General features: G+C 43.5%; 2 protein-coding genes across 7 annotated transcripts in view; one reads left to right on the forward strand and one right to left on the reverse strand.

Annotated features, from left to right (window-relative positions):
- The window catches only part of klhl32 (kelch-like family member 32), a 34,631-nt gene extending 31,310 nt beyond the window's left edge, over positions 1-3,321 (reverse strand). For all 5 annotated transcript variants that reach the window (XM_069143422.1, XM_069143420.1, XM_069143421.1 and 2 more), the window contains exons 1-2: positions 3,126-3,321; positions 1,454-1,575 (exon numbers count right to left, since the gene is read on the reverse strand). In XM_069143422.1, coding sequence (XP_068999523.1) covers positions 1,454-1,476 — 23 coding nt within the window. In that variant the 5' untranslated portion in view covers positions 1,477-1,575; positions 3,126-3,321. The remainder of the gene's footprint in view (positions 1-1,453; positions 1,576-3,125) is intronic.
- Positions 3,322-4,374: 1,053 nt separating this feature from the next.
- Positions 4,375-16,197, forward strand: fzd6 (frizzled class receptor 6). Of its 2 annotated transcripts, none has more exons than XM_069143415.1 (8): positions 4,375-4,498; positions 5,748-6,172; positions 11,601-11,797; positions 11,885-12,464; positions 12,581-13,000; positions 13,395-13,543; positions 13,673-14,068; positions 14,433-16,197. In XM_069143415.1, the coding sequence occupies exons 2-8, from the start codon at positions 5,987-5,989 to the stop codon at positions 14,596-14,598; spliced, it is 2,094 nt and encodes a 697-aa protein (XP_068999516.1). In that variant the 5' UTR covers positions 4,375-4,498; positions 5,748-5,986; the 3' UTR covers positions 14,599-16,197. The 2 variants fall into 2 exon arrangements, with proteins under 2 accessions (XP_068999516.1, XP_068999517.1); XM_069143416.1 differs by lacking the exon at positions 4,375-4,498 and adding an exon at positions 4,529-4,724.
- Positions 16,198-16,225: the final 28 nt, after the last annotated feature.

Below are 16,225 nucleotides of genomic sequence, written 5' to 3' on the forward strand. Positions count from 1 at the left end.
GCAAAAGATGTGATATTCTGACTTTAAGTGCGAAATCCACCCGTCAGCCCACTACAGGGTACCACGTCAAGTGTCACATTTTGCTTCGCCTATTGCATTAAAAGCAAGGTGCCTCAGGTTTAGCCATGAAAAAAAAACATGTGGTTAGTGTCAGGTACAAAAAGGTTAGAATTACGGACTAGAGCCCTGGATTTCTTGGTGAAAGTCCTGGTCCTGAGATTTATCCGTCCTACCACCCCAACCTACCTCCCTACTCGACTTTATCACTTTTGTATTTCGTCACATGACCTGAATCATCACATGACTTCCAAATTCAACCCTCATTGTACGTGCATGTACTTTTCACGCCTAGGTGATACCGCGAGACCAAAAATACAGGATCTTACATTTCCCACGATGCTACTGACTTTGTTAGACTCTCTTTGCTCAGATGTTTCAACCTTAATGCCAATAAATTGGGCTACAAGCTTTCTGTTGTCCACGAGCTCTAAGCAAGACGATATCATGGATGTTATTTTTCTCCTCCAGAGCCACAGTAGAGCTCCTGTGAATAGTTAATTGACCTTGATGTGGAAAATATCTTCAAAATTAAAGCCACTAGGTTATCGTAGTGTCTTTTAGCAGTGAGTACAAGTCTTCCACAATTATTTCTCTAATTCTACCACTGAAGGGGGCACCAAGTCAAAAGATCCCATAAATGGTGGCTTTAAAAAGGCAAACAAGGTGTTCCATTTTAAGGGAAAGGTGGGCAGCCTAACTTTAAATTACTTTGCCATTATATTCTACATAGTTTTCTTCATTTTATGAAAAGGTCCATAAAACTATTATCATACATAATAGGTGAGACAGCTCGACAGTTGCGTGATGATGCGATAACGGGGGCACTGTAGTATTTCAGTCAGTACATCATCCTGCTGCTGAAAATAATCCTCAAACACACACTAAACATACAATTTACTCCTATTTAAGTAAAATGTGCTTAAACAATGCCCAGTATTTTCTTTTTTTATGAAACTACATATTGATGACCCATTTTTAAGGTTTAGGAAGTACATTCAGTATGAATGACTGGGTTTGAGGAGGAGAGCCATAGATGGGATGCATTGAAAGTACTGAGACTCACACATTGTTTGTGATCTGCAGTGGAGTTTCTCCTGGTAACCGCGTTTACGTCCAAACAATAAGTTATACTTGAAGAAGATTGTATGGATTACCTGTTTAAAGAGCTAACAGAGAGAGCTGCATCCTGGGAACATCTCATTGGACAACATATTGATCCTACGGGCTCCTCCTCATGTTGAATCAAAGAATAGTGATCTCAGCTTGTCTATATTTGCAGTCGGTGCATTTTTCACTGCATATACAGTTACTGCTACTTAAAGATTATCTTCTGTTTTTGCTGTGAAACATGAGCATGGATGTGAAGTATGCGTGGACTGACCGAGCCACCTACCTGAGGCTGGGTTCAGAAGGCATGCCCCTAGACAAAGGAGGAGAAGATGAAGGTGGAGGTGGAGGGGAGGTGCTATGAGGCTCCTGAGGACGGTAGTCTCCTCACTGGGCACATACATCAGCCTGATAGGAAAGAACAGCATGTCAGCTTTACTCAGTCCATCCACTCGACCAAGCCCCCCTTGTGACAACCGCCTGCGCGACGTGTGAAGAGATGCTCCCACACGTCAGGCCTAATGCTGACTTCTCCCTTGACTCGGACGATTCCTCTAGCTGTTCTTTCAAGGCCTTTTTCATGTAAAGCACAGACGCTGTGGCAGATACAAGCAGCTCCACTTCAGAGGAGGGAATAAACAAGCACAGCACTTCTCAGAACAAGCTGGGTGTCCAAATTACACCAAGTCCTTCTGCTGTAACTACAACCTTGACATAATGTGCTACACACCTGAATCTGATAGCCCACAGTTAATACCCAGCAACACAAGAGGTCAGTACAGATGCACTCAGACATCCAAGCTGCTCTGATTGAAACACTACTCACCCGCGATGCAATAATAAGGCATCCCATCCTCTCCATTCCAATTTCATATAAGGAGTCTGTGTGCAGTTAACCCTCGTGTTGTCCTTGGGTCAAAATGACCTGCAGCTGTGTTCAACCAAGTTCTATTTTATTTTCACATTTTTGGGGGGATCATTGGTGACAAGGAGGCTGTGAGGGTTTCTTTAAAGAATGATGACCAATGATCCCAAAAATATAGAAATAAAATAGAACTTGGTTGAACACAGCTGCGGGTCATTTTGACCCGAGGACAACAGGAGGGTTAAGTGTAGTAGACAGAGCTGAGTGTAGCCTACTACTGGCTGCTCTTGAGTGCAGTCCCCATTGAGATCTAGCCATCGATCTGTTCATGAGTGACCTTCAGACGTATGGTCACAGGCGACTGCCATTGACTGATGAGGGAAAGAAGGAGCTTACCATGTAGCTCTAAGTCCAGCTCAACACATGCAGCACTCATGATATATGGTGGTTTTAAGATTTAAAATTAAGTAGTGATTTATATTGATCATTACCTCCCTTGTCTAAATGTTCTCAATATGGTTTAGATTAGGAAGTTTAAACATTGAATTTAGTAATATTACATACCTTATAGGATTTTTTTCATGATGTCTAATTGAGAAATGAGCATTAGAAAATATTAAACATGTTCGGAAGGCAAATATATTCAGGATCTGATCATCACAATAAGTAGGCCATTGTTGCCCACGAAACACTGTAATCTCCTGACCGAAAACAGCCACATTGTAAATGTCTTTTGCGCACACGACACATTTAGGATTTACGCACGAACAGCGCGCAGGGGAGCTGCGATTGGGGAGAAGGAGGAAGGTTTGGGTTGCCAGATAAGCAGACACCGTTAGTGAATTAACTGTCACTTTTCAAAAGCTCCCAGCTGTCAAAAGGTCTCCTAGCAACAGGCCAGCGCCTGGGTCCACAAACTATGGGGACGAAGAAGAGAACAACCTCCCCCGTATGAGCAGAATAATCCTGTTGCATGCAGCACAGAGCGCAATCACACCATCCACAGCAAATTCTATTTAGAGCGCCGCACGGCTTTGCAGGAATTTACTGTATTCAGCTTCGTCCTATCTTAATGTGCCACAAGCTTACGCACCTCATATGAATGTGTTATGAGTCAGTCGCGTCCCCTTTAGCGGCGCCTCCGTTTCAAATGTCATTTGATGTCCGAGGTTGGGCTCTTTTACATCAACGGCGAAACGAAAGGAGAGTGCAGCGTCGGACAGATGCGCTCCGTTATCACCGACACTTTATTGGTCACACTGTAGCACCTAAATTGTTACATTGTAACCCCGCCTCTCCACGGCGGTCACATGAAAATGGACAGAGTCGGGAGAGAGCGCCTCCAGGTGGATAATTGGGACATAGCAGATTGTGTGGATGTTTGTGTTCACTACATTCAGTATGATAGGCAGCTGTTGGGACACCAGGGGTCCTCGTAGGATTTCTTTGGAGTCGACAGCAAACTGAGGAGCACTACTGTGGTTCACGTTAGGGTCATTTAATACTGTGCTGTTCCAGTAATAACTGATTATTAGAGAAAATCAGTTCGCGATTATGGACTAGCATTCCTGTTATCCTCAGCTGTGATGTTATTGTTATTTATTCATGTGTATGTATTTATTTATGTTTACATTAATTCATATATTCCTGGAAACGTCAATTGGATGCGGCACCTTTTGTTTAAATCTGACTTCCATCTAGCGCTATTGAGGAAAACGACACCAGCATCCTCCCTGATCTCTCTGTGTCCATGAAAAAGCGATAGCACCGCCTGTTCATATTGGGTGTAAAGTCCACGGAGTTTAACAAAAATGTGTAAATGTTGTCATAATTAATATACAAGTTGGTTTATTTTAATAAACCCTGAAAACAATATAGTGTCTCAAGTTTTAGATTGATAAATCCACTCAGTCTGCCCCGCTCTGGATTGTTCCATCCTCTGGATTGTTCCAACTCGCACATATGCTGATATCCGTCAATTCTCAAGTTGTTGCTATTCTTGGGGCATCCAAGTGCTTTGGAGCCACAAGTTAAGTGAGACGAAAGGTCAGAATCAAATTTACAGTTATTTATTTATTTATTTATTTTTTATCTTAAGTCTTCTAAGAGTGTTGTTCAAATAATGTCCTTTCCAAAAAATGCACAACTATCAAGCGAAACTATAACGAAATATTATGTCAGCCAAAATGTTTGGTTCAACTCCCTTTGGATACTGAACCAACATTGTATATTTTCTTACCAGTTTGTGTTTACAGTCTCTGGTAAAACGGGTTCATAACTGGAGACCCACTTTTCCAACTGTAATTGAAAGCCTCTTCAGTTCAGAGCAGCCGGACGAGGAACGACGGAAGGACGGTGCCACCGGAGTTTATCGCAGGAAACACGCCACCGAATTCCTCCACGGAGCTGCTCCGACGTCTATCCACATGTAGTCAGCTGTTACATGAACTCCCTGGCTGTTGGGGGGTAAGTGCGTGTGTGTTTCGTACTTTTGCCTCCGTTGTTTCTTCCCACTTTCTTGTTCCGAAGTTTGTTTCGGGCCCCCGTCCCGTGGCAGCGACCGAGGCAGGGATGTTGACTGTACTCTCTCCCCAAGGCTGGCGTCTAATTTATGGGAAAACGGCTTTCCTGCCTGCGGTGCTTTAACATCACGTTAAAAGTACTCAGGATTGGGATATTCAAAGTAATGAAGGTAGTAGAAACTTATTAATAATGTTGTTTCTCACATGTACACGTCTGCTCGTTATGTTCGTGTTGGCGGTGCGTGTCAAATCTCGACTCCGCTAACTTGTGCAGTCTTTTCAATCATTGCTACCCAAAAGCTTTCTGCTAATAACAAACCGAAATCGCGGTTTACCTTCTCAGCTGTTTTAGTGCTGCATTGAGAACTTTCAGCCCTCCATGCTGCACTATGACGACTGTATACATGTAAACAACGCTGTGGTAATATGAGGTAAACTCAAAACCAGCAATTGATTATGATCAGGAATTCATGCACCTCTATAAACAACATATCTTTTCAGAATTAAAGGTCAATATCTGGATATAGAAATACTTCTTGCTGTATTACACGTGAATATATGCAGAAGTTATATTACATGTTCTTTGTGTGAGTTCCTATGAAATCAAAAAACAGCAAGCCTAAACTGATATTTTGCTTTTGTGAAAAACAAACATCATCATTGGGAAAGTATTACATTCTTTCTGACATTGAAGATAATTAGTTGCTCATAATGTAAGTGTGTATGTGGAGCTCCTGACATTTTAATGTGACGTTTAATATGCATCAACAAGCTGAGACTCATTCTACTGAATCAGCCTGACATTCCCCACCCTGAGTAAACGCATGCAGCCAAATACGCACAGGTATTGGTTGGATTTTTGGTCTGTCAATTCTTTCGGAATGATGTGTCTCCAAACACTGCTGCTCAAACTGGAGCCTGAGGACCTAGAGGGACCTGCAGGGGTGCCCTGGACAAATGAGGAGTTACGCTTCATTGTGAAGGTGATGGAACAATGAATGGCTGGCTGTTGTGATGACAGGGCTGCAGTCTATCCGTACGCTGCAGTTGTGTAGTAAATGTGGGAACAAACAACAACAGAAAAACTCCCATGGGGCTTCTAAAGACAAAACTCGATGGCAGCCGCGTTGTGATTAAAATCAGACATCCCGATCCTTTGTATAACATATTTAATGTCATTACATTCATTTCAGGGATGTGGGAGTCCTATCTGTGACCCAGAGGCACATGCTGACCAATGATGAAAAATCGTACCTGCTGCAACGCCCACTGGCTCCACTGAGATGTCCCCGGGAGAAGTGATACGTGGATGACGGTGTGAGCCAGGGGAATTCAACGCTCGGGCCAAGACATCCTCACACAGAGACAAAAAGAAACCTGTTCTAGTTTGCACACACAAAAAGCACAGACTCATTTCCAATCGGCCATTGCCATGCTGATGCCAGGACCTCTGTGGGTGTGCCTGGCTCTGATATGGGCGGGGAGCTGCAGTGCCCACAGCCAGTTCACCTGTGAGCCTATCAAAGTGCCTTGGTGCCTGGGAATGCCCTACAACATGACTTTCTTCCCCAACATGATGGAGCACTATGATCAGGATATTGCAGCCAATCATATGGAGGTGAGTCCTCTTAACATGACATATATCATTAACCAAACATTAAGCCCACATTGGCATTTATTGCTGTTAAATATGCAGTGGTATCTCATCTTTAATTCTTATTTTATTTGTTGTTTATTTATTACTTTTCTTATTCAACTCATTTAAAGGACCTGTGTGTTACGGATCCATTCCTGCCCTTTTGTAATGAGTGGGGCAATCAATACAACCTCCTCCTGTGGGTGTAAACAGTATTTAATTAAATGCCAATAATTGTTCAAACCCTGAGAACATTATTATTTAGGAAATTCTAGTGGAGATAACAAAGTTTCCAAAGAACATTTAAATGCATGAGACTGCATTTGGACTAATAGATGTTGAACAGCTGCTGACCCTCCTTAAAGATTCTCATTATTCTGGGTTTCCATTGAGAATTCTAATTACATTGGTCAGCGATAGAAAAAAAAAGACTGTCAAGTCACATTTAAAGATAATCAATATCATCTCAAAATAATTGCCATTATTACTGCCATCATTAGTGCACTGCCTATAATTGGCAGTGTCTGTCAGCCCATTTTCAAGCACATATTGATTGAACCATGAATACCATTTTGTAATGGACATGAACAGGCGCACGATTTTTACCAGACAGCTTGTCCACAAATCATGTGTGATGGCTGTCTGGTGAATAAACTATTATCGCTGTGTTGTTGTGAGCATGATAACCATGAATCTTAATACTTTGAATTCTCAGCTGTCAGAATGGAAGAAATGCACAGGAAGGTTCCTTTAATTAATTTAATGAAGTGGAACATTTTTATTTATGGCTACAACTCAGGGGTGTGATTTGGACAAAATCAATTACCACAATATTTTCGACCAATTACCTCGGTCTTAATACTGCAGTGATGTTGTAGGGATGACTATTGGTGCTTTACACAATGAGATTTGATATAAATAATCATCAGTAGTGTGGATAAAATGACTAAGTGGGTAAAGGCAAATAATAAACCAGCTACAACAGTCCAGTAAATCCAGAATATTACATCACTTTACTTTAAACCCAGGAAAAGACATTACTTATGCCATATTTTTATATTATGATATCCAAAATTTAACACAATATCTTTCTCATCTGTCTCATGTCACAATATAGATTTTTGTTACGGTTCCTAAATCTGACACTGGCTCAAAGGAACACAAGATGCCACGGCGCTTTAGTTCAAAGAGAATTTAACAGAAAGCCCAAAACAAGTAAGGAAGATGGGGAAAATCCAGCTCCAACAAACCAAACAGGGAGAAGAGCCCGAACGATGCCACGCAGAGAGCTGTCGGACTCGGGCTTCTCCCCTAAACTAAGAGAACCAAGACCAATAACCAAAGACCAATAATGCTGGTGACTCCCAACTAGACTCATAACTAACAGAACAGAACAAATGCATAAAGCTGATGTTGATGTCGGTGCTGAGAGCGAGTGACGCTCCTCCCTTTCAGCCAATATATGAAAGCAAAATATTAAGAGAGAGAACAGGTTAATTATGAATGAATTATTAGAAGAATGATTACCTCAGGCACACTTTACATACTGCCCAGCCTTATCAACTACCTATGGAAACAAGTTTCCATAATATTATATAGAGTTTATAGATAAACATTTCTACATTTTGAACTGAACGCATACAATTTCTGTTTAACGGTAATTTTGGTATGTGACGGACACATTTGCATTTCAAACCCCTTTTTTTTGTAACCACGCTCCACTTTTGAGAAACATCCATCAGCTCCGGCCCACGTCACACATTCCAGGGAGAAACTGCAGCTCGTAGCAATGAAAATGTTAACATCACACCGTGTAGCTCCACAGGTAGAGATAAATGATCTGTGTCCCAAAATATCAACTTCCAGCAGGGGTTAAAAGCACAGACGCCCCCTCACACCATTAACGTGATCATAAAAAAACCAACATTGGCTTGCTGTTTGCCTGCTGCACAAGTGAAACTCACTGCAGAGCTCTTTCTGGCTTGTAAATTCTGCTCTACTGCTACTGCTGCCATACTTTTTGCCAAGCTATCACCAAGTTTTAGAATAAAGCTCTAAACACACGTCAAGCCCAGATCCTGACAAACATTTATAATATTCCTGAAACAGCCGTGAACACAGTAAAAGTGTGAACAGTCTTTGAAGTCATAAAGCCACGCCGCTGACCAGATCACTGGAGCTGACAGCTATTTCTGCACTCTGAGTTAACAAGCAGCTTTCTGTCTTGGATTAAACTCATTGCTGTTGCATTTTGTGTGTTTCTTCTCACAAGCTCTGGGTCATTTTCTATTGTCTTCTGCCTCTGCTCTCATTCAGAAATCCATGTAAATGTACCGGCAGTATTTTTGAAAGCATTTCCACAGTAACATCGTGTTTTCTTTTCATCCAACAGACTTACTTTATGTCACAAAACCTGAAAAACCCAAACTTTGATTTTGTTCAGGTCACAGGACATAACTGTGTCATGATTTGAATAACTGGTCCACGTATGAAGTGCTGAGGTTTACTGCTTTGACCTGCCGGTCCGACCGGTTGCTGGAAACATCAAATCAGATCCCAGGAGAGATAGTTAGTCTAAGTTTGTGAAGGGAGGCTTGTAGGACTGGAGACATGATGGGGCCTCACAATTGTTAAATGTGCTTGTTGAAAACTAAGCTGCCCAGCGCTGTGACGTGCTCCAGTCACACTTACACTACAAAAGTTGACAGCCCGTCTCCTAGCAACAGTGGTTCTCAAATGACATTCAGCTGTCCCGCTGCTTTGGTAGACGTACACCGAGATGCAGAAAGAAGTGTGAGCACTGCTTTCCGAAATATACGGACAACTCCAAACAATCCTCAGAAGTAAGGAGGATTCAAATCTCAGTTTGACTTTTAAGGTTTCTGTTCAGGTTAATAGACATTTCTCTCCACACAAATTGTGTGTGATGCAGATTTAGTCACTGCTAGTTCCGTATAGTTTGGGATTATGAAAGTGGTGTTCGAGTTTATCAGTGTTGTATTTGATCACAGACCCGGTCCTGCCTTGTGTTTCTCCTCAGCTGTGAACTGTTTCTGATGCGTCCTGTGTCCTGTGTCCTGGCATTCCTGAGGGCCAGGGTTTGGGTTACACACATTTGGTGTCAGAGTGTTGAGCATGAACAGTGATCTGTTGGATGAGTCTTTTGTGTGGCATCTGGCAAAAGGTATTGGCTTCTTATTTCACAGCAACCTTGGCCACGGGCAACTTCATGGACTTTGTTGTGAGGGGCCTTTGATTTCTGGAGGAAGGGGAGGGACACACCCAGCCAACACAAAGCCCCCGTGCATACCGCAATCAGTATTCTCCCTCTGTTAATCACTCACTCACTCATTCCCCCCCCAGTGCACGCTCTTACCTCCACGGTCCAGTCTCCCAGGTGACGGGCTCCAACTCTCTGGCTTACATAATAACCATAGCTCTCCCTTTGAAAGTGTGCAGTGAATTTATCACAAGCTGCCTTATTTTGGGCTCACAGCAGCCTATCAGTGGGATTTTCCGGAGGAGGGCTGACCTTTTTCCGCCCTTGGTCCCGGTTTCCACTCGTGTCTGTCAGCTTTAGTTTGAAGTGTTAGAATACAGAGAGAATGGAAAGACTAATTGATGAACTGTGACAGACAGGGAGCACTTGATGGTCTTAAAAGTTTAAGCAAAAACTCTAAAAAGTGAGAGTGCAGTCTTTTCTTTTTTTTTCAAATCATTTAATCCTTGAACTACTCTGCCATGAAATTCTCTGCGAAGGATTTCGCCTTTAAGAGCAAATCAGCTGGACTTGTACAGTTGATCCTGGTTGAAAGTTTCTGGAACAAGGGCAAGTTTTCACAGTAACTGCTGCAAAGCAAAGAAAGGTCAGATTGTTGAGCCACGGGGAACTCGGGAGTCCAGCACCTCCACAGGAGAGAAACAAGGATGCTTACTGTCAGAGGGGGCAACACCCGGCCCCCCAAGATGTGGGCCTACTGCCAGACTGGGTTTCAGGAGAAACAAGAGCAGAGGAAACATAATGAATAGTGGACTGTGCTCTGCGTATGGATGTGTTTTGTGGACAAATATTAGCAGTTTAGACTGACAGCAGTCTGTCTAGTAAGGAAGTTCATGAAGTAGAAACCAGGAGTCCTAAATCCTCAAAAACCTCCACATGATTAGTTTGTTAATGCATGTTTGTAACTATTGAGGGGCTGGTAATGGGTTGAATGAAATAATAGAGCCGTTCGGGGGAAAAAGATTATTCGATGTAGTGTGCTGTCAAAGTTACACAAACAAAGAGTAGCATTGACATGATCTGGATTTTTTTTTGAACTGGACTGATGATCAGTTTAATGCTGTGGATGAATCCACACACACCTACCTAACAGCTCTGTGCATTCCAGCCTTCTTGGCCTGTCGCCATGTGTTTCCAAATGTCTGTGCACTCATTTCCTGCCACCTATACTGCCCCCTCCTCCCCTTTCAATCCTCAGGGTCTTGACTAGTGTGGAGAAACAGAAGAATATGGTTTCCAGCCAGTGAATGGGCAGCTTTGTGTGGCGCTGCAGCTTAACAAAATCAAGCTCCGACTTGGTGTAAAGCAGGGCTTCTCAACCTTTTTGACTTGTGATGATAAAACAAGGCAAAGTAATGAGGCAAAGGCTAGACGCCCTGCTATGTTCAGGGGTTTTTAGCTGAAGGAAAATATAACATCATTCAGTTATTGACAAGAAAGAAAGCAAAGACTGTAGGAATGACTAAAAATGAACAGGATTTCATGTGGCTTTGCTACCCTGTTAATCGTCATGCAAAGCATTCGCTCTATTTCTGACCTTAACGCTCAGCACATTACAGTATTCAGTCATCTAGGGTTCACTATCATAAGCGTCGGTTTGCCATCAGTTCTCCAGCTGTGGGCTGCATCTTCAAAGGTATTTTCATGATCTAACAGATGGTCACTGTGTTCTCTCGGGCCAAAATCTGTGTTTAAAACCAACAAACAGACAAAGTTTGCAAAGCCACTTTCTCAGAAGCTACCTGCAGACACGGAGCACAGTGGAGCCGCACCTCTGTGGAAATATTGGAGTTAGTCATCTATTCACGAGACAGAAGATATCTGTTACATCATGAACATGTCTTTGAAGTAACTTCAAAGATAATCCACAGCTGAAAACAGTCCAAAAAAAATCTAAAGTTTGGTTTGGGAATGAAATCATGCAGTACAATATGAGTGCTGGTGTCACCTCAACCCCTCACATTTATATACAGTATGTTTTTGCAAAGTACTCGCAATTTCAAAATTGTATGTGAATTTTGTTTATCTGACTTTACTAAACATACTTAAAACTTCATGTATTTTCAAATAACATACTTCAGCACCTCTTGTCGCGGTACATTAAAAAAAAGTCCAATTCTTTCATTCCAGCCGTTTATGCCGCTGGTGAAACTCCGCTGCTCTCCGGACGTCCATCACTTCCTGTGCCAAGCCTTCATCCCAGCATGCACCGAGGAGAACCAGGTGATCCGTCCCTGCAGAGAGCAGTGCGAGGCCGTTCTGTCTGACTGCGAGGAGGACATCCGCATCTTCGGTGTCACCTGGCCTCCAGAGCTACAGTGTGACAAGTAAGAAACCATCAACAGTCAATCCACGAGAGCGTCACCCGTAATTCCCGATCGATCCATCACCCTGTTATTGTGTTTTTCCTCTAGACTGAACACATGCAGCCATTCTGATAGCTCTGTGCTTCCTGCGACCACCCCGGTGATTTCCTCGTCAGCAAAGAGGGACCTCGGCTTCTGGTGCCCGCTGCAGCTGAAGACCAAGCCGGGTCACGGTGCATCATTCCTGGGCGCCCAGGACTGCGCTCCACCTTGCTCCAACATGTACTTCAAACCCCACGACATCGAGTTTGCCAAGAGCTTCATCGGCGTGTGTTCCATCATCTGCCTGGGCGCCACGCTTTTCACCTTCCTCACCTTCCTCATCGACGTCAAGCGTTTCCGCTACCCGGAGCGCCCCATCATCTTCTACGCCGTCTGCTACAGCTTCGTCTCGCTCATATACTTCATCGGTTTCCTGCTGGGGAACAACGCAGCCTGCACCAAAGCACCCCATCCCTCCGGGGTGGACACAGTGGTGCTGGGCTCCCAGAGCAAAGGCTGCACGCTGCTTTTCATGCTCCTCTACTTCTTCTCCATTGCCGGTATCGTCTGGTGGGTCATACTCACCATCACCTGGTTCCTGGCAGCTGGACCCAAGTGGAGCTGTGAGGCCATTGAGAAGAAAGCGGTAAGGTTTTTCAGCAGCAAACAAAAAGTAGGCAACAAAGAATAAGAATATGAATATGAATTAGCAGCCAGGGCAATGGTGCACACTGTTGACATTATTGCTCCTTATGACTTTAGGTGTGGTTCCACTCTGCTGCCTGGGGGATCCCCGGGGCACTAACCGTCATGCTGCTGGCTCTGAACAAGGTTGAAGGCGACAACATCAGTGGAGTTTGCTTTGTCGGGCTCTACGACCTGGACGCCCTGCGCTACTTTGTTCTGGCTCCGCTGTGCGTGGGCGTCATCGTCGGCCTCTTCCTCATCCTGGCAGGTATCGTTTCCCTCAACCACGTCCGGCAGGTCATCCAGCACGACGAGCGCAACCAGGAGAAGCTCAAGAAGTTCATGATCCGCATCGGCGTGTTCAGCTGCCTCTACCTGGTCCCGCTGGTCACCCTTCTAGCCTGCTACACCTACGAGCAGAGCCACCGCAGCACCTGGGAGAACACGTGGATCAACGACCGCTGTCAGGAGTACAGCATCCCCTGCTCATACAAGGTAGCTGAGGCTCCTCACTGAAGGTGCTGTGGCTCTGAACCTAACTGTTGTCCTGTTAGTTACATACATCCACTGTATCTTCTATTATATATAATAAACAACCTGCTCAACAGGAACCAACAGTATAAAGTATTCCATTTCTATCCATAATTTGATTTTAACCTGCCTGTTAATTAAATAAACCACTTTGCCTTAAAACAATGTAATGAATAATGCATGAACCACTGAGTGTTGCTGAGTGGGAACCAGCTCAGTCCCCTGTTGAATGTCAGGACCTGATGCCAAGACCAAAAGTTCTTCAGGAAGTCTTCAGTCAAAAGTTGGATTTGTTTATTTACACCCTCGCTCTGAATCACGAGGATCCTGTTACCATTTGAGTGTATTTCTGTTTCAGACCACAGAGCACGACCGCCCTGACCTCTCCCTGTTTCTGGTGAAATACCTGATGACACTGGTGGTGGGAATATCTGCAGTGTTCTGGGTCAGCAGCAAAAAGACCTGCTCTGAGTGGGCCTACTTCTTCAACAGGACCCGAAAGAGAGAGTAAGACCACATCTCTCACCGCTCGCTGCAGAAGATGTGTATCCTCTTTCATACTGCCTCTGATGGAGTGGAAATACAGTTAAATCAGGTTCAGATGTGATGTCTTTCCTCATGTCTTGTAACCCACAGTCCCATCAGTGAGAGCCGCCGGGTGCTCCAGGAGTCCTGCGAGTTCTTCCTCAAGCACAACAGCCGCGTCCAGCACAAGAAGAAGCACTACAAGCCCAGCTCCCACAAGCTCAAAGTCATCTCCAAGTCCATGGGCACGAGCACCGGCGTCACACCCTCCAATGCCTCCACCACCAATCGAGGCACCTCCGCGCTGGGCAACCACGAGCCCCATGTACAAGGCTCCCTGTCTGAGATGTCAGCCAGGGAGCACCTGGACCGAGGCACCTCCAGCCGGAGCTCCAGGAGGGGGGAGAGGGAGAGGGAGAGGGAGACGGGGGAGAGACGCAGCAAAGGGGGGGGCTCCAGTAAGGTCAGCAGTCGCTCCGAGAGCATGCACAGAGTTGCAGATGGGAGGTAAGTAACACAGGTGGGAGGTACCGTATTCATTTCTGTCTGTTCTGTACACAAACACTTTTCCTGATTTATGTACTTGTATTTTACACGGAGATTAAGGAGGGTTTTTTTTCTCACATTTTGGCTCTTTTCAGGTGACTCATTCCTGTCCTTTATGAAAATGTAACTTGTGTTATTTGCTAAGCCATGTCGAAATCAATTTACAGGAACCAAAGTCCATCTATCTCTCATATCATGCAGTGCTACTGCAACACTGTCAACACAGTTCTTCTTTTCAGTAACAGGAATGTACAGTCACAATGAGAAACTACATCTGCATCAGTAATACCCATCTTTAATCTGTAATGTGTCCTGGCTGCTTCAGGATGACTCCAAGGAGCGAACTGTCTGAGGCCAGACAAGTTCCCGGGGGACAGTCGCAGCATCCAGCTTTAAACCAATCACACTGCAGCGGCATCCACAACTCCACCCACCAGGGGGTGCAACAGGTGCCCAAGGAGAGCAAGGACCCAAAGGACAGCAGCTGTTGAGACATCTGACCTTCCAAATTCATCTGTTCATCCATCCATCCAGCCATCCTTATATCTATCCATCCATCCACCCATTCATCCATCCACCCACCCATCCATCCACCCACCCATCCATCCATCCATCCATCCATCCATCCATCCATCCATCCATCCATCATCCATCCATATATCTATTCATCCATCCATATGTCCATCCATCCATCTTTGATACCACTCAGTCACAACAGTCCCTCTTGATGCTGGTTATTGCAACCGTTGTGCACAAACAGTAATTACCTTACAGTCAGTGAATGTTTGTTGCCAGCTAAATGTACCACACCTGGAGTATTTCACACGTTGAATGTTGGAGCAGGATCTGGTGGCTTCCAGCTCAGTCGCAAGGTGTTTTAGTTAGTTTGGGTGTCGGCTTTGTCTTCCAGCTTTACTGAGCTTTTGTCCTGAATGTTGCAGCAGCACGGATGTATTCCAACCATACAACTACCAATGGTCATTCAAGTTCAGAGCATACATTAGGTCTGCTGTTTTATAGATTAGTAGTTCAATGTTATATACAGTAATGCTGGCTAGTAAACAAAAGCAACAATTATGTAAATATTATTTTTTGTATTGTAGAAATGGAGTCTTTTCACTGGACCACACTGTACTGAGAGTTCTGTTAGAAAGCTCATGATTTTACCAAACATTGAACCCAAGGAGAGTCTTCCTGTGGTAAACTGTTCATGAATGTCTTATTGTTCCTCCTGCCTTCAAACCTCATTCTGATATACACATTATTATTATTATTATTATTATTATTATTATTATTATTTCTCTGAAAAAAAGGACACTTAAACTTGATAGAGTTGATTTTTAGAGGTTACATTTGTGTTTTTTCTTTTGAAAACTTCTTAAAAGATTTTTTTTTTTTTCATTTTTGGATCCTGTCTTGCTTTCTGTTGTACAAACACATATTGTGCAGAGGTGTCTCTAAAGACGTGTCCTGTGATAAAGTACAGCTTTGTAGTTCTCTAAAAGAATGCGCCTCCTCAGAAAAACATCTACAGCTCGGTTTCATGTGTGATGGTGTTTGAATCAAACTGAGGAAACAAATATAACAGGGTTTGCACTATTTGTCATTAAAAGCACAAACCACTAATTCATTAAAGTACTCATGAACAAATGTGTAAAAATGAGGATTTAATTTGGGGGTTATTTATAACATATGGGTGACAGACCACATATCTTTACTTAAAATACTTTCAGAACGCCTCCTGTGATTTATTTGAAAGTGTACCTTGATGTATGGTCTGTCTTGCTGTGTAAGGGAATCATTATTCCCTATAGTATATTCACCTTTCATATTTTGGAGTCACAGGACAATTAATTCCGATACCACTCATTAAAAAGGGAAATATTGTCAATCTTTTATATTCTTCGGCTGGTATGTGGATGGGGGTCTTGCTTATGATGTACCTAGACCTAGTATAGTCTATCAGATGCCCCATGCAGTTCTGTGAGCCATTGTTTTATGTATTTTTATATAGCCTATCTTTTCAATTCAATTTTGTATCGTTGCTGTTTCATTTTCATAAAATATTGAATAAAAAAAATTTGAATTCATGCGTCTTGAGTAATTTATGACAGACTT

Source organism: Embiotoca jacksoni, unplaced genomic scaffold (assembly GCF_022577435.1).
Source record: "Embiotoca jacksoni isolate LCO1_2020_lvr unplaced genomic scaffold, fEmbJac1.0.p SCAF_11, whole genome shotgun sequence".
Taxonomy (NCBI): domain Eukaryota; kingdom Metazoa; phylum Chordata; class Actinopteri; family Embiotocidae; genus Embiotoca; species Embiotoca jacksoni.

What these genes read in the sequence shown, in the direction of transcription:
- fzd6 (XM_069143415.1), top strand. Translation starts at nt 5,987, where the DNA reads ATGCTGATGCCAGGACCTCTGTGGGTGTGCCTGGCTCTGATATGGGCG. An exon ending in CCAGAGCTACAGTGTGACAA is followed by an intron (nt 11,798 to 11,884) that starts GTAAGAAACCAT and finishes TTTTTCCTCTAG; the next exon opens with ACTGAACACATGCAGCCATT. An exon ending in AACAGGACCCGAAAGAGAGA is followed by an intron (nt 13,544 to 13,672) that starts GTAAGACCACAT and finishes TGTAACCCACAG; the next exon opens with TCCCATCAGTGAGAGCCGCC.